Consider the following 24,625-nt stretch of genomic DNA (forward strand, 5'->3'; position numbering starts at 1 on the left):
GCGCATATAAATTAGAATGGTAGTTAAAGAAATCAGGCATATTAGCCCCATCAAAGTACCATATTGCAGAATCTATTGGTAAAGACGCCTACTGTAATTGTGGTGATACTTCCGACCCACAAGGGGGTTCTGATTTTTGAAGTACTTTTCCGGCAGTATGTTTGTATTCAGTGAGTCCAAGTTGTCAATGTAATCGTAATAGTTATCTGTAATCCAACATGAAGTAATGAGGTCCCATAGTTCTACACCTTCACTATAGACCATACATAATTCACATTCTACATATCCTCCTGACTTAGGTAATATCGTTCAAATAAGACATCGTTGTAATGATGACTCTTGTCAGAAACCTCATCGCAGTATACTAAATCATATCCAATCTCACATTAGTGAAGAATCATATTACACCATTATATTCCCAATCCTAATAGGGCCAAACAATTATAAGTCTTGTTGCCATTAGAAATATTCATATCGGCGAAATTGTATTATAATACACCATCACAGTCTCGTATGCCATATTCATATTTACATCCAGCTCTTATTAAGGCCAGGCATAAGTCACCACATCTATCTTTAACTACGGGAACAAGACTTATAATTGTTTGGCCCTATTAGGATTCTGACAAGAGTCATCATTACAACGATGTCTTATTTGAACGATATTACCTAAGTCAGGAGGATATGTAGAATGTGAATTATGTATGCTCTATAGTGAAGGTGTAGAACTATGGGACCTTATTACTTCATGTTGGATTACATATAACTATTACGATTACATTGACAATTTGGACTCACTGAATAGAAACATACTGCTGGAGAAGTACTTCAAAAATCAGAACCCCCTTGTGGGTTGGAAGTATCAACACAATTACAGTAGGTGTCTTTACCAATAGATTCTGCGATATGGTACTTTGATGGGGCTAATATGGCCTGATTTCTTTAACTACCATTCTAATTTATACGCGCTTATCTGATTTTGACCTACAGATCCTACACTTGGAGCTTATAGGTATTTAAATACATTGATACGCATGACCCCTACACGGGTACTAAGGATTAGGTGACCATATTTTGTGCTACACCTTGTTTGGATTCACTTCAAATTCTTTACTTTGACTCTCTTCACGACAACTTCACACTGGTTTGGATGCTCACACATCTGATAACATATGTTCCTCTGCTCACCCCACGGGACAATTGGGCAATAAGGTTGCACTATTAGAATCTTTGGGATTATTTGGGATTTTTCTTCATTCTCTCCATCGTGTGGATTGATCTACGATTATTTTGTTTTAGATTTGTGTTAACTAACAGATATTATGTGTGTTCGGTTACAATTTCACCTGACTAATGCATTTAAATTCTAACATCTTGAAACAGAATGATGTGGCAGCATCAGATACAATAGAATTTTATATGCTTATATTTGTACAGCCTTGAGGAAGTCGCGGGATAACCCCCCGAAAGCGACGAAACACGTGTTGGCTGTGGCGGAAATCAACAGAATAAAACACGGGATAAAAAGAACTTCCAAAGAAATTGTGTATATTTTGTACTGTGAATTACTTTATTTTGTCCGCTAAACAATTGGGAAACCTTTATCTTATTTACAACGTGTGCTTGGGAGTTCATTCATGTTTTTGAGAGCTTGCTCTCTTTTTTGTAGGGTTTTTTGGTTCCCCACACCTTTGAGCACCGTTAGGTTAAACTGAGCAAAATATGTTAGTGCAAATCAATCTGAGGCGCCAAATCCCGTATACGAATTACCACTTCTCTTGAGTTTAGCGTGGCGCGAGTAGACAAGGCTAATCTTCAGGGCCTTTAATTAGTTAAACATTTATGATCACACGCAGTAAAACAATGACCCACCACAAAGGGACACCAGGAGTAAGTATGTATCAAAAATACGTAGGCTTTATGTAAAAATATATATAGATAAATGCAGGCTTAACACAAGACCAATATAACGTTGTTAAATGAGGTCATAATACTTGGAAATGCGAGAGTTCTTTAAAGTTAGATAAACAATGGCTAACGGTGGGTCCTGCGCGCTTTGCGCCAGTGGTGCGAGCCGTTTGTGTCTTTAAAAATGCGGGGAATACAAACGTTGAGGACCCCGGGTCCGATGCGAACTCCTGCTTGAGTTTGAGTGGTACAGTACCTTTGTCTAGTGCTTAGTCGCGGCGTTCAGGTGCGGCCAGGTGAGGGTGGACCCGGGATGGGGTCGGCGGTTCTCCGCGTAATCGTCCGGCTCGTTAACAGCCTCGAGGTGTGAGGCGGACAAGCGGGACTGGGGGGAGAGGTGCGGGCGGTCTGGGGCATTGTGCGGTTCACGGGGCGAGGCGTCCGTCAGGCCTGCGAGGCGTGCTGCTTCCGTACGCTTGGATGTTCGCGGCCTACCTTCGGGTAGACTGGGGCTGTGTGGCAAAGGCGGGGCTGGCGCGGCACAGGGCTCTCAGTACACAGCGTACCGAGAGGCCTATAGCGTGCTGCGTGGCCCGGCGGGATTCAAGGCTGCGAGCGGGGCAGCGGCGTAAGTCTCGAAGGTACGCGCCGTCCGAGGCTCGAGGCAGCACTTGGTGGGAATTCCAGCGGGAGGGGTGAGGGGCGCCCAGCGCGCTTCAGTTGCAGGCGAGGTGACAGGGGAGCGGGCGGCCCGGCACAGCGTAGAGAGAGCGGCTCGAACTCAAGCGGGGCTCTCAGCAGGCAGGGGCGGCCAGGCTCCGGGGTGTCACGGCCCTAGGAGGTGGGCGAGGGCACCAGAGATCACGGCTCCGGCGAGGGAGGAAAACACAACAGCTCAGCAGCAGACGTGCAAAGGCAGGATGAGCCCAATGGTCCCGGGGCTCAGGTCAGGGGGCAAGCTCAGGTCCAAGCCCTTGGAGATCGATTTCAGAGTTCTGCACAAGTTGAAATAAAAAGTCTTTCTTTAGTCTTTGTCTTCTCTCCTTCTTGCAGCAAGGCACCCACCACAGGCCAGTCTCTCAGGCTAGAGACAGTAGTCCTCCTTGTAGTTTGCCCTGGGTCCTCCTCTTCGGGCATAGTTTCTTCTTGACGACAACAGGATCTCCTTTCTTAGGAGCAGGGCTCCTCTTTTTATACACAGTTTCTTTTGTTCTGGCAGGCCAGGGGGCCTGAGCCTGGTTCAGCCCAGTTTTGGAGCACTTTGTTGTGGTGACTCTGGCTTCTTCTTTCAGTGAGCAGGGCAGAGACATCAGACACTCCGCAGGAGGTGGAGCCAGCATTGTGGTGGCAGAGCACAGCCCTATACAGAGTCAAGGGGCACTCCTCCCACCTATCCTGGGGGTAATCCCTCTATTCACCATCTGGCAGCCCAGACTGTTTCCTGGAATCCCCCAGCCCTGTCACTCACAGAAACCAGACAGCAGATACACATCCTAGCAGAGGCGGGCTGAAATGGTCAGGCAAGCAAATGCTAACTTTCTAAAAGTAGCATTTGCAAACACAGGATATTAAAATAAACTTTACTAAAAGAAGTATTTTATTATTCTGAGTTCAGGCATACTAAACTTGACTTTCTACCATGTTCCCTGAGCCTGCTGGGATTATAGGGTGTAATAATTCCAGCAGCCCATTCTGGCCTATGAGAACAGGTAGCCTTACCATAGTGAAAAACGAAAATGGCTGTAATTCACTATTAGGACATGCCACACACATCAGGGCTTGTCCTACCTTATGCTTACAATGCACCCTGCCCATGGGCCTACCATAGGGGCGACTAATATGAAGTTAAGGGAAGGTTTAGGGACTGGCAAGTAGGTGCACTTGAGCAGTCAGCATGACAGTACCAGACTTCACGCAGGTTCGGCAATGGCAGACCTTAGACACATTTTACCAGGCCGCTTCTGTGGGTGGCACAGCCAGTGCTGCAAGCCCACCAGCAGCATTTGTATTTACAAGCCCTGGCAGTCCTGGTGCACTTTACTGGGGACTGATAGTAAACCAAATAAGCCAATCATGGAAGTCAATTACATGTACACTTTTCATAGGGAGCACTTGCACTGTGGCACTGATTGGCAGTGGCACAGTGCCCTGAGCAGCTAACACCAGCAAAACATCTGAGGCACAACAGCAAAAAGTGGAAGGGAGACTCACGCCAAGGTGCCAGGTCTAACAGCAACACTGCATTTTTTTTCCTGTCAGTTGAAGTCAATGAAGTTGCCAGCAAAATAGGGCTTTGCAGTGCTTAATTTGTAAAAAAAAACAGACGTTTTGTGGCTTAGCTTTTTCTAAGAAACCAAGTCAATAATGTTAGGTGGTTTGAGGCTGAGATATTCCAACAAGCAAAAGACTAGGGCGGGCTGATGCCACAGCACAATGATAATGGATAGGGTTAGAGACAATAGTTTTCCAGTTCCTGCCATTGTAGGGCATCAGTGGGATAGCCTGGGTTATGTTGTTCATTCTGGTCCAGTTCCTTCTCAGAACAATGTAGGGCAGAGAGGCCCAAGAGTGGAGGCTAGCATAAGTCCATACCTAACATCAGAAGACCAGGCAGCAAGAGCAGGCCTTATAGTAGCCTAGACTGCATGTGCATGAACTCTAAACACCAGGGCAGAAGTCCTAAACAAGCATTGGCATAGCCAATAGGTTTCGCCATTGGAACCTTATAAGTATTTAATTATGCAGCACAATATCCTTGGTGCAACATCAACTGTTGCATGGCTAAACACTTATAATGCCCCAAAGGCGAGACCTATTGGCTATCCCACTGCTTGTTATAATAAGGCACATATCATTAATTGCATCATAATCGCTTTATACATCCCACTACTGAATTCCTGCCACAAATGAACAGTTTGCCTAATTAAAAATGTCAGACTGGGGGGAAGGGAATGGATACTGAGGCAAGAGCTCCTTGATCGGGCAGTCATTACTCTCAGCCAGCAGCACACTCTCCCTTAAGGCAACATCTTAATACTCAGTCAAAATAAAGAACCCCTGATGGGGAGCTATGTTTAACTATAAAATAGGATTCTATGTCACTGCACAGAGGCGAGGATTAGGCATCACCTTTCTTCTTTATTACAAACAGCAGCCATGTTAAACACGATAAACAATCACAAAGGACTTTGTTCCCCATGATGCCAGGGAAACGATGAAGTACTAAAAAAGAAACAAGTCTGTCCAATCAGGAACATCCAGACCTGTAACTGTTGGTGTCCTTCCTTGAACCACCTCTTTCTTCGGCTGCTGCAGCAGCGTTAAAATAAGTACGGGACACAAGTCCCTTCAGGCTTCATTACTGCCTTTATTAGAGCTTGCTTTGAGTGTGAGGTTTTCTTTGGTATTGTGCGAGGTCTCTGCTTTGTTTTTTCCCCGCGGCAGCAGGAACAAGTTATCGCTCCTTCGTGGCCTCACCCTGACATATGTTTCCCTGTCAGTCTTCACCGACCGAGGCCGGAGTGTGAGGGAGTCTGCCAACCGCTAGAGGGCTGCCTCCAGCGTCGTTAGCCAGATGCAAAGGTTCATGACGCGGAGCGGAGGGCATGTCAGTTTCGGTTTGAGCTGAACGCCCTTCGAAAGCGTCACTGACTCTGTCCAAGTTGGGCCCCAGTTAGCCTGGAGTTGAACACCCTTTGGGGTAGGTTTTGCAGGGACTGTAGCCCTGCAGTTTGGCAGACTTGCCCAAGCTGTCATTACTTCCTTAGGAATTGGTGGTTTTTCGCCTGTGTGAACAGAGGTGGTTGTGTCTGCCTTGATCCCTCGTTCAATTTGAGCTTTGTAATGCCTGTGAAGGTTTTTTGAAGGGGGGCCTTTACCCTGGGGCTACGTTCTAGCCGTTAACCGTTCCAGTACAGGGACAATACTTACTTGGGCATACATACCTAGGGTCTCCTGCTGTGTTCTGGGTACTCCCCAGTGACGCTAATCCCTCTTACCTGGTGGGGGCCACCCTTTCCAATTCCTACCTCTTACAGCTAACTAGCATGCTGGTATACTTACCCTCTGAAGGAATTGGGGATTATTGAGAGAACTTGCAGTACTTCCTGGTCACTGATGATGTATATGATGCAGTGGATGCCTCCATTGTTAGAGAGGTCTCAGAGAAGAGATAAATGGACCTGGCACAACAATGCCTTTAACCCCTCGCACCGAGGGAAGAACTCCCTGGGCCTTCGGCCCCGAAACCTCCAGATCAGGCCAACTACCCCCTCCCCGAGAACCCGCGTAAACATCCCCATCCCGAAGGGGTAGATCTAGATGTCTTTGAAAGCATTTCTGGGGGCTCAGGACCCCTCCCGCAAACTGAGGTCTAACCTGATCTCCCGCCTGCGGATGACCAGGCTCTGGTAGCTTCTCCTCCACCTTCTGATGAATCTCCTGCAGGGGCAGATGGAGAGTCAGACCATGACCGCTCCTGGCACCCTTCCCGCTCTTCACCCCCTTCATTCCCACCCGGCGGCAAAGATCCAGAGAGAGGCACAATCCGATCTTTTGGAGCTGGAGGAGCTCCTTCACCCCCGCTCCTCGGAGTGTGTTCCTTGCGATAAGGTGGCAAAGTATGTGGCCGCTATGCTGTATAAGCCTGCATAAGCCTTTTGACCAGGAGGTCCGACCCCAACTGTGGGCAGAATGTCCCCGCCCTTCTTCGGAGTGCAAGGTGGCAGTTACACCCGACATTGATGCCCATATGGCGACCTTTTCAACTAAATACATAAAGGATCCCAAGAAGGGCATTGACCGCTCTTTGCAGTCATGTGAAGATAAGCTGTTAAACATCACAGGCCCATTGATAAAGATTTTTGACATGGCGGAGGATGCCAAGGTATCTGGGGCCAGCATTCCACATGATGCCCTCTCCAGCTGGACGCAAAGAGCAAATCTTATTTCTTGGCAATACCAAACGCGCCATCTCTACTGTGAGATGCAGATCATTGCTTATTAAGCTGGAACCCAAGTTAGGTGAGTTAGCCACACTGAAGATGGTCAGGTGGTTCAGGGCTGTCTCTTCGGAGATCCATTTGTCACGGATCTCAGCAAATTTGTATCCACCTTCAATTCCCTGGACAAGTCGACAGTGAAACGCATCTTTAATGCACGTGTTTTCTCCGGGGCCAGCTGTCGTAGGGGGCGCTAGGCTGGCCATTCCTCTCAACCCGCCTCCAGCAGAGGCCAGTCTTCCCAGAAAGGGCAGTGGCAAGACTCTTCACATTTTGGAGGAATTTACCCTACCAGGAGTCGAGCACACCACAGAGGACAGCGTGGCGGTTCCACCGGATGTGGGACTGCCTCATCTCACAGTGAGTTATTTAATAATCTAATGCTATTGTTTGTGGGGCCAACTGGCGCAGTTCATAGACAAATGGTGGGCAGCGTGGGAATGCCTGGGTGCTGCAGACTGTGCAGGGGTTTCAGGCGGAGTTCTATGGGTCCCGCAGCCAATGGTCCCCTCCTCGTCCATTCCTCTTCTCAGGTCAGGAGCCGCTCTCGTCTAACAAGAGGTGCAGAAACTATTGTCCAAAGGGGCGATCTGTCATTTTATCCCTCATCCTGCAGGGTTTTTAACCAATCTGTTCCTGGTGCAGAAACAGGACGGAGGTCAGTAACCGGTGATAAATCTCTGACAGTTCAACGAGTGGTTCGTGTACCACTACTTCAAGGTGGAGGGAATCCATCTGGTCCTTCACCCCAACGATTGGACGGTTCGGCTGGACCTCAAAGACGCACATCTCACGGTCCCAATTTTCCCTCCGCATCGCGGTTTTTTGCAGTTCCAATGGTGGAACCAATCTTTCGAGTTCAACCTGCTCCCATTCGGCCTGTTGTCAGCACCTTCCTGCTTCACCAAAGTCCTACGTATGGTGGTAGAACATATGCGAGCAGGATGATAATTGTGTATCTGGACGACATGCTCTTCATGAACCGGTGTCTGCTGTCCCTCTCTCTCCAGTTCCGTATGGTGATGGAGCTCCTTCAATCTCTGGGGTTCGTCATCAACCACACCAAGTCCAGCCTTGTGCCCTCTCGTTCGATCATCTTTCTGGGTTTCGTGATCGACTCTGTGGAGGCCGGCCTGAGCTTACCTTCCAGAAAAATGGCGAAGCTCCGACACGAGGTGAGGAGAATGCTAGTGAAACCGCAGACCTTGTTGCGCAACATCACCAGGGTGGTAGGTCTCTTATCGTCCACGGTCCAGGCCATTTTTCCAGGGCCGTTCCACTTTTGAGCACTGTAGAGACTCAAGGCATGCTATCTTCGTCATGGGCTGTCTTACACCCAATGAGTGCCCTTGTCTGACGAAGCCAAGGAGGAGCTCAACTGGTAGTTCTTCCATATGGAGGCATGGAACTGACGGGCCATTTTTGGCTATCAACCAGACCTCGTGATCAAGTCCGACGCCAGCGGATTGGGCTGGGGAGTCCGTTGTGGAGAGTACACCACCAGCGGTGGATGGTCCGCTGTGGAGCTTCGGTCCACATCAATTGCCTGGAACTGATGGCGGGCTCTTTTGCAGTCCGTTGTAGGACCAAAGACAAGGCGCAGTCTTGTGTCCTGCTAAATATGGCTAATGTGGCGGGGGTCTGCTACATCAACCATCTGGGGGACACGCATTCCAAAGCCCTGGTGGATTGTGCCAAACATTTCTGGGAGTACTGCCTGGAACATCAGGTCTCGGTGACGGCAGAATATCTCCTGGGCTCATCCAAGCAAGTGGCGGATTGGCAGTCCCGTCACCTTCGGGATTCAAATCTGTGGGGGTTGTTCCCCCTGATGTTTCAAGCCCTCCAGTCAATTTGGGGACCCTTCTCAATCAGCCTGTTCTCGTCACGCCTGGATCACCAGCTTCCCGATACCTCATTTGGAGACCGGATACGGGGGTAGTGGTGACCGATGCCTTCCTCCAGGAGTGGGCAACAGAGCGGTGTACGCCTTTCCACTGTTAGCGATAATTATGAGGTTGACAACTAAAGTGCGCCAGTAGAGGGCAGATCTGGTGGTGATCCCCCCGGTATGAAAGTCACAAGTGTGGTTTACAGTTCTGATAGAACTTTCTTGAACTTCTACAATCCATCTACACCCATTGCCTCATCTCCTGAGCGATCCGTCCGGCAATCCTCATCCTCTGCTGATAAACAACAGCCTCCTGCTTATGACGTGGAGGATTACCAGTCTCTATGGCAATTCCCGGACCTTTCAAGAAGCACAGTGGACTGCCTCTAACGCACCTGGCGGATGGTATGGTTAAGCGATACCTATCGGCCTAGTCTCACTGGATGGGTTGGTGCCTGCAACAAAGTCTGATTCCTGTGGGGGCTGACTCTGTTCATGTCCCCAACTTCCTAGACTTCCTTGCCTCTGGAGGGATGGCTTATCGCTAAGTCAACACCTTTCGGTCCGCTATCTCAGCGGGCCATGCAACAGTGGCGGGTCTTCCTGTTGGAGAGCACCCACTGGTCAAGAAATTGCTCTGCGGGATCCGACTATCGCTCCCGCAAGAGCGTAGGTACTCCATTCTATGGGATATGAATAAGGTTCTGAAGTTCCTGGCCGGATGGTCAAGCAACAAGTGCCTCATTCGGAAGCAACTATATCAGCCAAGTTGGCTTAGCTGTTGTGTCTCATTTTGTGTAGGAGGGTGTCGGACGTCAGAGCCCTGGACGTGACGGGCCATCTTTCACTTCGGGCGCGGTTACCTTCCACGTCACTCGGTGTACGAAGAGTATAAAGGCTTAGGAGGCCATGACAGCGGAACTGCCGCCTCACGAGGAGAAACAGCTACTGATCGCTTTGAGGAAGCCCTTTAAAGCGTTCTCTTCTCAGACCATAGCAAGAAGGGTTCAGTGGATTATGTTGGATGCCGGCACTAATACCAAGGTATTTGGTGCACACTCAGCAAGAGGTGCAATGGCCTCGAAAGCGTTTGTGCTAAAGCCTGCTTAGAGGATGTCTTGAACGCAGTTGACTGGTCATCAGATTAATCTTCAAGAGGTTCTATTTTAAATCAGTCTCCTCCATGCCAGCTCTGGTGGTGGATACGCTTTCAACTAGCCTAATCCTCGCTTCCGTGCCCTGACATAGAATTAAAATATTCCTAGCTTTCGTAACAGAAATTTTCAATTCTATTAAAGACACAGAGGCAAAGATTAACCCTTCCGCTGATGAATCAGGACTCGTCTGGGTTCTTGGATCTACGTCTGGGAGTAAGTAAAGAATTTTCCGGTTCTCTGTAATGTATGTTGCCTAGCTATGTGCTGAGATACATTGACCATTAAATTGCGTTAATTGATGTTCTCTAACTTATAGGACCAGAATCTGCTAAACAAGACTAAGGCTTGCCGGGTTTAGCGGCTTGACAGGAGTGAAGAAAAAGTTACTTACCTTCGGTAACGCTTTTTCTGGTGGATACAGTATCTGCCTGTGGATTCCTCACCTTGTGAATATCCCCTTGCGTCAGCACCATTCGGAAATTCTTTTTGTAGCTTCGCGCCGACGTGGAAGACGTAACAGAGGCACGGCATCGCGCGCGACTCCGATGACGTCACCGACAACATAATAGGCCCACGCCGGTGTGATGGCGTCAGTTCCGCCCTTTTTTCCGTGCCTTCGAGGCACACAGACAGACCGACAATAGTAGATATATACACAGTATACACAGTACACAAATGTCAAGATAACACACATAGTGTGAAACCAATGCAGAAAAGCAATTGAAATAAAACTTTTCCTTCAACAATAAATACATATTAACATCACAGTTACTCAGGTATAGAAGAGTGGACAACGGGGAGGCGGGTGGGTCAGTGAGGAATCCACAGGCAGATACTGTATCCACCAGAAAAAGCGTTACCGAAGGTAAGTAACTTGTTCTTCTGATGGATACATCTGTCAGTGGATTCCTCACCTTGTGAATAGATTCCCACAGCAGTCCCCACTCCCGGAGGAGGGTGTCCACTCTCCTATACCAGAAAATCCTGGAGGACAGAACGCGCAAAGTGGCCTTCCCTCCTCACTTCGGTATCCAAGCAGTAATGCTTCGCGAAAGTGTGGAGGGAGGCCCAAGTTGCCGCTTTACAAATATCCTCAACAGGAACACCCCTAGACAAAGCAGATGTTGTAGACTTTGCTCTAGTAGAGTGAGATCTTATACCCACTGGAGGTTCCTTACCAGCCAGGGTGTAGCAGATCTTGATGCATAGAATTATCCATCTCGAAAGTGTGTGCTTGTGCACAGCTCTTCCTTTCTTGCAACCAGCAAATCCAACAAACAGCTGGTCATCAACACGATAGTTCTTACTCCTATCAAGATAAAAGCTCACCGCCCTCTTAGGGTCCAGACGGTGAAGCCGCTCCTCCTCCTTGGAAGGGTGAGGGGGAGGATAGAAGGTAGGAAGGGTAATAGACTGTCCTAGATGGAAGGGAGTTACCACCTTAGGCAGAAAAGCAGCCCTGGTCCTAAGAACCATTCGTTCAGCATGAATGGTCAAGAATGGGGGCTTTGAGCTAAGAGCTTGAAGCTCACTTACCCTCCTTGCCGAGGTAATTGCAACTAGGAAAACCGTCTTAAAAGACAACAACCTCAAGGGACAACTATGTAAAGGTTCGAAAGGGGAACCCATTAGATAAGTAAGCACCAGATTCAAGTCCCATTGAGGCACAATAAAAGGAGTAGGAGGAAATGTATTTGTAAGGCCCTTCAGAAATCTTAAAACAATAGGAGATTTAAATAAGGACGGCTGATCCGGCAGGCAGAGAAAACCCGACAAATCCGAAAGATAACCTTTCACTGTAGCCACAGCAAAACTTTGCTGCGCTAAAGAAAGAGCAAATAGAAGTATATCTGACAAACGAGCCCTCAAAGGGTCAATGGACTTCTCCCCACACCAAGTCACAAATTTAGACCATCTGTAAGAATAGATTGACTTAGTGGAGTCACGCCTGTCCGAAAGAATGACATCCACCACATCATGTGGGAGAGAAAAGGAATTCAGGTTGCCCCGTTCAGTCTCCAGGCATGAAGGTGTAAGGTCTGGAGGTGGGGGTGTAGAACCTGCCCCTCTTTCTGAGAGAGGAGATCTGCCCTGAAAAGGAGACGGAGCGGCGGGCACGAGGAGACTGGAGAAGATCTGTATACCACACCCTTCTTGGCCAATCCAGGGCGACCAATATAACTTGGGCCCGGTCTTGGCGAATCTTCCTCAGAACCCGAGGAATCAAGGGTATGGGAGGAAACGCGTAAAGGAGTTGCGAGTCCCAACTCAACTAAAACGCGTCCCCCAAGGCTCCCTGCATCGGAAACTGGAGGCTGCAGAATGACGGGCAGTGAGCATTCTCGCGAGTGGCGAACAGGTCCACCTGAGGAGTTCCCCACGTCCGAAAGACGTGACGAACTACCTCTGGATGAAGCCTCCACTCGTGGTCGGCTGAGAACTGCGACTGAGACTGTCTGCACGCACGTTCAGAACTCCGGCCAGATGATTTGCCATCAGACAAATCTGATGATCCTGAACCCAGGACCAGAGACGCAGAGCCTCCCTGCAGAGACATTGCGACCCTACTCCTCCCTGCTTGTTGACATACCACATCGCGGTGGTGTTGTCCGTCAGGACCTGAAGCGACCGACCGCGAAGGGAAGGGAGGAAGGCCTTGAGCGCCAGACCTATCGCCCGCAATTCCAGAAGGTTGATGTGAAGCAACCTTTCCTCTGGAGACCAAAGACCCTTGCTCTCCAGATCCCCCAGATGAGCACCCCACCCTAGAGTGGACGCATCCGTTATCACTGTGGCCACCGCTGGAGGAAGTTGGAAAGGCTTTCCTTGAGACAGGTTGCCTTCCACTCCTCACCAAATCAGATCCGCTGCAGCTTCTCTGGAGATCCTCACAGACTCCCTGAGATCTCCGTTGTGTTGATACCACTGCCTGCGGAGGCACCACTGGAGTGCCCTCATGTGCCAGCGTGCATGGTTGACCAACAGAATGCAGTAAGCCATCAGACTGAGCAGGCGAAGGACCTTCAGGACTTGAACGACCGCTCCATTGAAAAATAAAGGAATCAACTCCTGTATGTCGCGAATCCTTTGAGGAGGAGGGAATGCACGACACACAGTTGTGTCCAGTACCGCACCTATGAACAGGTTGCACTGGGAGGGCACCCTGTGAGATTTGGGTACATTTATCGAAAAACCCAACCTGTGTAACAACTGAGTTGTCTCTTGCAGATGATGGAGCACTATCTCTGGAGACTCTGCTTTGATCAGCCAGTCGTCCAGATAAGGGAATACCGGAATCCCTGACCTTCTGAGATGTGCAGCCACCACAGCCATCACCTTGGTGAAGATTCGAGGCGCAGTAGTAAGACCAAACGGAAGGACCGCAAACTGGTAGTGTTGCGACCCCACCGTAAAACGGAGATACTTCCTGTGCGACTTCAGGATTGGGATGTGAAAATATGCATCCTGCAAGTCGATCGACACCATCCAGTCCTCTTCCAGCAGCGCCTGAAGATCCTGTGCAAGGGTGAGCATCTTGAACTTCTCCTGCTTCAGGTAAAGGTTCAAGATCCTGAGATCCAGGATTGGACGAAGCCTGCCATCCTTCTTGGGGATCAGGAAATACCGGGAGTAGCACCCCTGACCCCTTTCCTGCTCTGGAACCACCTCTATCGCACCCTTTTTGAACAGTACCTGTACCTCTTCCTGAGGGAGCAACAGATGGTCCTCCGAGCAAAAACCCTGGCAAGGAGGGTAATTGGGAGGGAATTCCCGAAAGGGAAGAGCATACCCATTCTCTACGAAATTGAGAACCCAAAGATCTGATGTAACCGATTCCCAATCCCGTAGAAAATAAGTAAGCCGACCACCTACAGGACCCACATGATCCGGAATGGCGGATCTAGGGCTGCTTTGCTGTTGCAGGTGGGGGGTGGGTATTAGAGGAGGAAGTAGAGGAGGAGGAGGCTTGACGTCCACGTGGACGACCCCTTTGTCTACCCCTGTAGGACTTGTACAAAGGATTTTGTTGCTGTTGCTGCTGTTGGTTCTGCTTATAGGTCTGAAAAGTAGACCTTCCAAAACCCTTGTACTTCTTGGTGAAAGAGCCTCTAGTCTGCAGACCCAACGATCTTGCTGTTGCTCTGCTATCTTTAAACCCTTCCAAGGCAGCATCAGCTTTCTTCCCGAAAAGGCCTGTGCCATCAAAAGGCAAATCCATCAGAGCAGCCTGAACATCAGCTGAAAACTCGGAAGTCTTAAACCAAGCAGCTCTTCTAGTGGCAATCGAAGACCCCATGATCCTAGCCACTGAATCCGCCATGTCCATACCACTTTGTATGACCTGACGAGCTGCAGCCTGAGTGTCAGATACCACTTCACTAAAGTTCTTCCTATACTCCTCAGGAAGCTTAGATGTTAACTGCTTCACTGTGTCCATCAAAGCATGAACATATCTGCCTAGCAGACAAGTAGCATTCGTGGATTTAAGGGCCATACTACTTGACGAAAACACCTTTTTCGCATTTTGATCTTGCTTTTTAGAGTCTTTATCTCCAGGAAGCTGAGGAAAAGCACCTGCCGATTTCTTTGAGCAAGCAGCCTGGACCACCAAACTCTATGGCAGAGGATGAATAGATAAGAATTCAGGATCTCCAGGTGCCACCCTATAGCGTCTTGCAACCGATTTTGACACCGCAGGAGCAGTAAGAGGCCTCTTCCAGACTTCCAATATAGGTTCAGTTAGAGCCTCAGTAAATGGTAGAGTTGGCTCAACCACAGAGGACGGAGAATGGAGAACCTCTGTAAGGATGTTAGACTTGTACTCCACAGATGGTAAAGACAAATTTAGGAGTTCTGCAGCTTTCTTAATCACCACATGGTAAGGAGCCACATCCTTAGAGGGAGTATCAGATACAGCAGGCAACTCCCATTCCGGTGAAAGTTCCAAACCACTTGCATCCTGCAACTCTTCAAAGTAATCCTCCTGATCCTGAAGTTCGCCTTCTTCAACCTCAGGTTCCTCATAATTCCTCTCGTCCATGAGGCGCTGCGCTCTACGCCTCGACCACTCTATCCGAATCGACGTCGTCGGATCCGGTAACGACTCCGATGGAGTCGGAGCCGGCGTCGAATGAGGAGCTGGAGCCGCCTTTGAATGAGAAGCTGGAACCGGCGTCGAACCTCGATTTTGATCCCGAGGTCGCTCCGGAGCCGGCGACGCTGTGCGCGGAGTCGATGACCTCGGGGAGCCGAGCTATGCCACGGTGGAATCGGCGCCGGCATAAACGGCAAGAAAGGCGCCGGAGCATAAGCTTGAGGCACGCCCAGATTAAATGTCAATGGACCCATGGGACCAGCCAGTGCACAAGAGGGGTACATTGCTCTAGCATATACGCCATACATGGCGTTAAGAAAATGTGAAGGGTCCTGACCTGGACCAGGAAACTGAGGGTACGAACCCACTGGTTGCCCCTGAAGAGGCTGTACCGGATTCGACTCCTCCTGTTACACTTATTCCTCGGGTTGGTGTACCGGAGTCGCCGAAACCTGAGGAGCCTCAACTCCCTCTTCATCATGCACCGAAGACTGGTACGGCTCTGGAGGTGGATTAGATTCCGGATTCGGTGTTGGATCCCGAGACTGCAACGGCGAGGCCTTACCTTCAGGCTTACGAGCCTAAGAGGGAGATATCATGCCCTTATGGTCTTCGAGAAGATGACTTCTTTTTCGAGTCCGACTGCCTGCCAGAATGGTATCTCGAACTGTGCTTCTTCCTCTTATGCTTCTTCTTCGAGGAACCCGAAGCATGCCCCGAAGCCGACCTCGAAGCCGACTCCGACCGAGACCTCGACCGCGACCTCGTCTTCGACTTTGACCTCAATCGTCTTGATCCGGACCTCGAAGTCCTCTTGGTATCCTTACCCTTAATTTTGGCAAGAAGGAGTTTCGCCTCTCAATCTCGAAGAGTCTTTAGGTTCATCTTTCGAACAGGAACGACAACCCTTGACGTCGTGATCAAAGCCCAGACACCACAAACAGTCACCATGAGGATCAGTAATGGACATCATCCTGGCACACGAGTCGCATGGCTTAAATCCTTTCTTCTACGATGACATCTTCGACGGAAGACAGCACTCCAAACAGATACAGAACAAAAGTTCACAACAGTAACAAAGTTACTATCCGCACAATAGAAGATCCCAAGAAACCGTTAGCGTCGACGACGCGGAAAAAAGGGAACTGACGTCATCATGCCGGCGTGGATCTATTATGGTGTCGGTGACATTCATCGGAGTCGCGCGCGATGCCGAGCCTCTGTGACGTCGTCCACGTCGGCGCGAAGCTACAAAAAGAATTTCCGAATGTTGCTGACGCAAGGGGATATTCACAAGGTGAGGAATCCACTGGCAGATGTATCCATCAGAAATCTTCCACAGCAAGGGTTGGCGAAGGAATGAATCTTCCATGGGCGTCTTGATTGCAGGAAGAAAGGTGGTTCAATAAAGGAAAACAACTGTGATGGGGCTTGGAGGCTCCTAATTGGACAGACTTGTTTCTTTTTTAGTACTTCACGGTTTCCCTGACATCATGGGAAACAAAGTACTTTGTGGTTGTTTATCGTGTTTAACATGGCTGATGTTTGGAATAAAGAAGAAAGATGATGCCTAATCCTCACCTCCATGTCCTTAATAGAATTTAAACTTTCCATTACGAAAGGCAATACATTTTTCATTGTTATCCATTTCAAGCACTGACACCTTGACTCTGCCTAGTGATTCTGTTTTACCAGGTCTGTTGTTGTCACGTCAGAACATTGTGGTGCTTGATTACAATGCTGGTGATTTCTATGCTGCACATAATTGAGTAATCCTAGCCTTAACATCAGAAAAGTTATAGAAAGAACTGAGTTAGGAACATACTTGCCAACTGTTAACTCAGGGGCAATGGAAAACAACTACAGGAGAACGGTAATGAATCAGGCCTATCACTTAGTGTCTTAAAGGTCACACTTGGTGAAGAAATGTGACTTTATTTTACATTGTTTGATACCAAGACATGCTTCTCTGTCTGGACAAGACTAATCTTTTATAGGATTAGTAGCCCAAATATTCTAAGAGAGCGGTTCGTGATGTGAACAGACAAGTTACTAGACCGCATGTTGAGACTTTAATGTGAAAATAAGCTTCAAAACAATTGAAAAAACACATATGTTGACTGAGGACTTAACCTTTCAAATATTACAAAAGGGCACACAAAAGTACAGGTGTATACCACAGATTTAGGAAACGACTCAGCATTTTATTATGGTGGATAGACAAACAATGTATGTAATAACTTTGAGAGTATAAATAGGGTACCAATTGTAGGTATACAGAGCGAATAATAAACAGTACCAAGTTCGGTACAGTGGTACCCTTGTCATAAGGCTGCTCTGTTAAGAGATCTCAAAAAAATCTACAACCCTAATGGAGTAACTACTTTGATGACATTAAAAACGGACTTTTGCTTTCTAGCCATGGCTTCACAGCTCGTACAATTATGAATAAGCATTATTAAGAAACCACTATAGTGAACAGTGAAAAAGAAACCAACAGACCTGTTATTTTTTTGTGTCATTTCTAACTCCACTTCAAGTGTCTTGTTGTCGGCTACAAGACAATTCTTCTCCAACGTCAGACTCTTCTTTTCTGCCTGCAGGCCAGATAGCTTCTCCATGAATTCTTTCACCTCAGCTTGCCGTTTGCTTTGTTCTTCTTGAAGTTGGCTAAGGAAATAAAACGATATAAATATAAATCAACTGTTTATATAATTTTTAAATAGGAAAAAACAGTAATGTTGATATTTACCATTTTCAAATTAAATGATTAGAAAAACAGATCATATTATCTTTCTTGTAGCTGCCTGCTAGACAGCATATGTAACAGTAATCTGGACTAATTAAGGATGCTTCATTCTCCCCACGGTTAGAACGCTGCTGTGACAGATGACCTCAACAAATGTCGCATTGATTTCCCAGGCTAAAGAAGGACTAACACAAATCATCGTACGAATTTGACAATGTTGCATCGGGTTGAAACAAAAGACTGAAAGCAACTTCGTGTAAAATGCAATCGCCCGAGACACCAAAAATGTATGTACAATTGTGCATGGGGCTTGGCCCTAATATGCACTTAATTAGGAATTTGCAACCTATGCCTCAAAATATACCCTGAAACTTGGGACTTTCGCAGGTTTTCAGGGGAACTTTTGGAAGCCTTTGTAAATTCCTAAAATTTGCTCTTGCAAAAATATGTCCACTTCATTGCAACTGTACTTTTATGTTTTACTTCAGCAGCAAAATATTATTCTTGCATGACTAAGCACCGTCCTCTAATCTCCTACCAATTCTGAGGGTATTCCCTGGCCTTTCCCACCCTAAAATGAGATTTACTCGTGCCCTTGTGGAAAGTAAATTTTTGATCGTTTTGATGGTGGGAATAGGCTGTAGTCAGTTTGTTAATACCTTTCAGGCTCGAGCTTGTGGGTGTTATCAAACCTTCCAGGCCATCCCCACCCTCGAATACCCACCTCCCTCACCTGGTAGGAGATTTTCTCAGGCACACTATTACACTATAATAGGACAATAGTAAACATTCATAAATACATTTATAAATGCAACTTTTCGTTTTGTGAATTGCTTCTACTTGCATATGTTATCTCTAGAGTGGTGAGACATAGAAACCTAGTGAGAGATTGTTATAAATAAATAGGGGCACAAGGGATTATAAAGAAATAAAGGCACGACTAACTCAAAATGAAGAAAAGTGATAATAAAGAAAGAAACAGTGAAAATAAGTACAATTAAGTGTTTTAAAAAAATAAAGTGATGCATTTTAAAAAGGGATAAGGGATGAAATAGAGTTTTTTGTTGCTTTTTTTTATACATAATGATACATGGCCATTTAACATGAACAGAAATTAAGCTCGATAGCTATTCAACATGCCAACGATATCTGAGTGAATTGTCCTCAGATCCTCATGAAGAATTCCATTGCTCACTGGGGCACTGCAGGTCATACAGCGGCCTCGGTAACAATGTTGTGTGTAACGTTATATGAAAAAACGAAAACCACCAACATTGAACATTAATTGTACGCTTCCGAGCAATTGTGAGCATCACAAGTGTTCTGGCAGTAGTGTGCGTCTCCATAGAGCCTGTGTGATGTGTCAGCATCAAGCTCCTTCTGGTGACCCAGTCATGTGAGAGCGGTGGCGTTCGTGATCTTATTCTCAAGGGTTGCCTATATTGGTGCTTCTCTTCAAGGTGACGAAATGTTCCCCCAAATGTTTTGACCATGTCACTCCACAGTCTGCGATGGGGCGGCGCCAGAGTACCCGTTGCTCTTCGAGCTGGAGGGCAGTGCAGCCCGCTCGCAACCATTTGCTAACCTCTACTCTCCATCGACAGAGGGGTGGTCCCTCTGAAGTCATTCAGTGCACAGTTGCAGAACAGTAGCCCCCCATACCCTCTGGTGCGGGTGGCCCCCTCCAACACTGTGCACAGGCAGCGGGTCATTGACCTGAGAGATTCTGACTGGGTCCGGTTGGGGGTGGGAGGCTCTATGTACTTTGCAGGGGAGCTCCCTCAAATTTTGTTAAGCCACTGCATCGCTATGGCATGGTAGGCCAATACTAACTTTAGGTCCGCAAGCCTGTTTTGTACTTTTTTGTGATTGTGGACGGGGTTATAGGCCCAGTGAACATGTCTCTACCATCATCGAATACACTCAACTCATTGTCTTTTCTAGGCCTGTCATGATCCCTTGCCAGAATGATGGGATTGTGTGACATGTCAACGTAATGAGGATAAAGTCAGCATATCGAGTGTTGCAGAGGAGGCAGGGTTTGTAACATTCAGTCTGTGGGATGTGAGGTAGGGAGTGTTCAGATAATTAAACTGTGTGTAGCAGAATCAGGTGTTCTGGATACCTTGAGAGGGTGGGCCAGCACGTTGTTTACTCCTTGTCTCACAGATCATGGGCAATAAAGCCCTCTCAGTATGATCTTTTCTTCCTGAGTGGTGTGGCTGCCATCTCCTGGAACGATATATAGAGCAAGGTTCTAACTCAGGTCCTGCTCCCAAAAGCCAACAATATCCGTAGAGTATTGTGTGTCTAAGGTTCTGTTTGGGCACTCTCCCACAGTCTCCAGTGCCCCGGATAGCAGGAACTGCGAGTCCGGAAGGCCATCTGCTCGGGTCAGGGAGCGCCGATCCCTCAGGCAGCCTTCTGTGTGACAGTCGCCCACAGTGAGAAGTCCAGTCATTGTCCAGTCTCACATGCTCCGGACATTCAGGTAGACCCCTCTATGCTTGGGGAGATCCACCAATTGTATTGTTGGAGCATACGTCAGTGCACTGTCTTCAGCAACAAAGGGTTTATGTTTACCTAGGTGGGCGGGTTCAGGTAACGCTGTTAACTCCCAGAAAGCAGGGCCACCAAAGGGAAGAAATGAGAGAGTAAATGTGGCAGATAGAGTTAGGGTTAAGGTTAACACCTCTTAGGGGAATCCCTGCAGCAGAGGACAAGAACATACAAAACATGTGGAAAGCACCACAGGTGGCTTACCAAGCAGCCAAAAGTACACAGATGGTCCAACCTAAGGACCTATACCGCGCTTCACCAAGAGCCAAAAAACACACTTAAGCTAAAGGGCTGTACCAGCAGCCAACAGTACAGGGGAGCCAACTGAAGGACCCTGAAAGCATTCTAAGTCACACAGAACACATAGACACTAGGCCCAAAGAAAAAAATCGGGATAAACGTCTCCCATAAGACACCTGAGGGCCGACAAGCCGAAGCTTACGGAGGGGGAGGAGGAGGGCGGAGCCCCGCAAGGAGTCGTTGAATGGCGGAGTCAACATAGGTGTTGAATAAAAGAATCCCATGAAAGGGCAGGTGAAGAAGACGCTCCCTAATATTCTCCGGAAAGATGCCATCCTGCAACCAAGCATGGCGGCGGAGAGCCACAGAACTTGCCATAGCGCGGCTGAGAGAATCAGAAACATCCAGGACCTAATGGAGAATAAACGCAGCTAACTCCAGACCATCCAGCACATGGTGTCGCAGATCAGCGGAAACACCTTCATGGGAGGAGCGAGACAGAAGGGACTCCGCAGAATCCTAAAGGCCGAAGGTAGCCCTGGTCAGCACACAAAGTGTGTTGAGCACGCGCAAGCCGCACTAGTGGAAGCAAAGATGTTTCACCCCCAGGAGTCCAACCACCAGGCCTCCCGTGACAGAGGGAGCAACACTGAAGGCAAGGAAGGAAAAGCAGACTGCAGGACCGGGCCCTGAGCCGAAGGGTGGGAATAAAGGCAGACTGGATCGTGCGGGGCAGGACGGTGTCGATGGAGTAGCGACTGAGGCACCGGATCTCCCGTAGCAGGACGCCCCCAGGCCCCCAGAAGATAGTTGTGGAGCGAAGCTTCAAATGGAAGAAGCAGCTCCCTTCCACCAGAGCCCTGGTGGGGAACCTCCAACAAATGGTCCGGAGGGAGTGGATTGACCGGGGCGCCCATTTGCAAAATGCCAGCGGCCGTGGAAATGGCCCTGACAAAGGCTACACTCGCCTCCGTAGGGTGTCGCGGGGAATAGAGCAACTTTTCCATGGGCGAAGGCTGCAAACTAAACTGCCCGTCCCCAAGTCCAGCTGGAGGAAGAAACGGCCAGCCCCTGTAGGATGAAAGACCCACAGACGAGTGAGGGGCCTGAGGGGTCTCCGGAGAAGGTGGAGAAGCCTGCGGGGTACCCAACTGCGAGGTGCGGAAGAGAGGGTCCGGGGGCTGTGGCCATGGAGACGGCGTAAAGAGTCCGTCTCTGGAAGACGCCGGGGAAAAAGCAACGGCGCGGCATCTAGTCTCCAGTGAAGAGGAGACAAGGAGATGACAAACCTCAGGAGAAGAAGGGATATCTGGAGACGAGTCGAGGACCTGACGCCGGGGTGGCACCGTGGAGCCTGCCATGGGCACCGGTGTGTCCCTGATTTGCGCCGAAGCGGCCCCAAGGGGTGCCGAGTCGACATCCACCACTATGTGCTTGACAGGAGAAGGGTGCGAGGTCGGATCCGGATCAGCCAATGAACGTCGCCGAAAAGGCGGCGGCTCGACCTCCGACGAGGCAGCCGCCTGCGCAGAGGACCGAGAGGGACTCCGGGAGGCGCCGTGGGTCCCGGCCTCCACCCGCGGCGCCGCCAGGGCCAGGAGAAAAGCTGTCGGCTTCGGCTCGGCCTCCGGCAAGACAGCCGCCTGTCCAGAGGACCAAGAGTAACTCAGGGAGAAACCACGAGTCCCGGCAACCTCCTGCGACACCACAGGCAACCCGTGGGGTTTTGCGGCGAGGCAGGGACACCGTGGGTCGAAGAGGGGAACCCCGTAGGGCCGCACCTCGACAACACCCCACCTCCAGAACCTGAAGCCGAACTCGTCAGCGCTGGGGTAGGAGCCGCCGGCGAATCCGCGGAACGCCCCGCGCATGGCAATGGAGCGTCGAACGTCTCAGGAAGAGGAGGGGGCCCCAAAGAAGCCTGCAGAGCCGAAGTGTAGGCCTCCATTTGGGCCCTAGTCACCCAACACCAGGAAACGGCGGATAGGGTGGCGTCCTGAGAGGAGCCCGTGCCCTCTGCAGAACGAGGACAAGGCCTCGGTGACAAGCTGTAGGACTTACCTGTGGGCGAACTACGCCCCTGGGGCCTCGGTGAAGGATGATGTCGCAGCCGGAACCGGCGGTTCCTGGACTCTTCCGAGTTAGGTGACGGATGGGGCGACGAGACTGACGGATGCGGCGACGAGACCGATCTGGTCAAACGGACCGAAAGCAATTTCATCCAGCGCTCCCGCCAGGACTTTGGCTTGCGATGCTGACAAGTGTCGCAGTCCGTAGAATCATGGTGCTCGCCCAAACACCACATACAAATAGGATGAGGGTCCGTCACCGACATCTGACGCGCACAAGAAGTACATGTCTTGAAACCCGAAGGCATGTGCGCACCGTTCCCAACTTAAAGGCAATAAAAGAAGGCCTGAAATCAGGCCAAGGGAATTCGATCCGGATCTCCTTTGCACGCGGAAAAGAAGGAAACTGATGTAAGTGTGCTGGGGTGGGGCTTGTGTGACCTCGCTGACGTCATGTACGCGGACGACGTCAGGGCGGAGGTACGTGGTGCTGTACACCCCGGCCCGCAGGGTTGCTGTGGCAGAAGGTTTTCCGGATTTAGTCTCAAACCTGGGGATAATTCTATGTTAAGGAATCTGCGGCTAGTAGTCTCTATGACAAGAAATGCACGGTAACTGTTTAGAATTGAGCGCACAGCATGTAAAGGGATGTCTCAATACAAGTAAGTAAGGGTGGTGCTCTAGGTGAAACAAGTCGGTTACCACGACAAGATAAATGAGCAAAGAGCTCAAACAAAGCAATTATTTTCACCGAGCAACACAAAGTCCACAAATCTTTTTTTCTTTAAGGAGTAATTGAAATTTATTCTCGGTGAGTTTCAATTTGCATCTTCATTGAAACATTCTGGAAGTTTTCTTCAAATAATATATGGCCAATCTTCAAACTAAATGCAGCCAACACGTGTTTCGTCTGGTCAAGTACGACCATAGACTTCCTCAGGGCTGCAACCCAAACAAATTATGACAAAATATTATATTCTAATAAATCCATCATTATTCTTAAAGACGTTATTGAAATCAGAAGTCCATATAAAGAGTAGAGGAGAAAAACGTCTCAAAAATGCAATTGTGTTCAGATTCAGTATATATTTGATAGTATACTGCTCACCACCAAGTTTGCTGAAATCACCGATTTGTGAAGAAAATGTGTTAGATGGAATAGGTAGCCTCCACCTAGTCACATCGTTTATAATCCAATTCACCAAGTCTTATACTGTGTATCAATATAAATAAATAATGACCATGCTGCTGAACCTCATACCTATATGTCTCCACGATGCTCTTTCCCAATTACAAATCAAGTTGTTTTCAAGTTTTACATTTCAGTTCAATCTAAAAAGTTAAAAACGAGCGTTTGTATCACATGGGGGAAAGTAAGTTAGGTTCATGTTTATAATTAAACATGTCTTATATAACACTGTTCGCGAATACAGATCGATATTTATGCCAATAGGTGAGAGTATAGTCTAAGGAGAGTGGTCAGTTCTATTACCTATTGTTGTAAAGTAGTCCAAAAACCACAGGTTCCTTAAATAAAGCGCTGTAATATGCACAATGTGCTCAGTTGAGTAATAACAAAATTAACGTTTCATAATGTATTTCATCATAGGTTCTCACCTTATAATTATCGATATTGCGCAATGTTTCGTGTGCTGCCGTTTCCACGATCAGATGTATCGCTATAGTTATATTTTCAAGTTTATACGCCGTAGTACCAAGGTGCCGATTTACGTCACCTAAGTGAACAAATTAAAGTTTAGGTGCTATTCTCTCCTAATTTTATCATGCTAAATGGTTTAAAACTTATCGCGTATAGCTAATAGAGTTCTCACCTTTTGTTAGTTAATATCTCGCATTACTTTGTCGGGAACTTAACTAAGATGGCGCCTACCGCCTTCACTTAGATATAAATGAGAATAACAAGATGGCGCCGGACTAGGACGCGGATACAGGGATA

The 24,625-nt window shown here is 48.4% G+C and overlaps 1 protein-coding gene across 2 annotated transcripts in view; it reads right to left on the reverse strand.

Moving 5' to 3' along the window:
* Positions 1–24,625, reverse strand: part of CEP89 (centrosomal protein 89) — a 1,224,823-nt gene that overhangs the window by 323,869 nt on the left and 876,329 nt on the right. For both annotated transcript variants that reach the window (XM_078670561.1, XM_078670562.1), the window contains exon 15: positions 17,554–17,721. In XM_078670561.1, coding sequence (XP_078526687.1) covers positions 17,554–17,721 — 168 coding nt within the window. The remainder of the gene's footprint in view (positions 1–17,553; positions 17,722–24,625) is intronic.

The sequence above is a fragment of the Lissotriton helveticus genome, chromosome 12 (assembly GCF_964261635.1).
Source record: "Lissotriton helveticus chromosome 12, aLisHel1.1, whole genome shotgun sequence".
In the NCBI taxonomy this organism is placed as follows: Eukaryota; Metazoa; Chordata; class Amphibia; order Caudata; family Salamandridae; genus Lissotriton; species Lissotriton helveticus.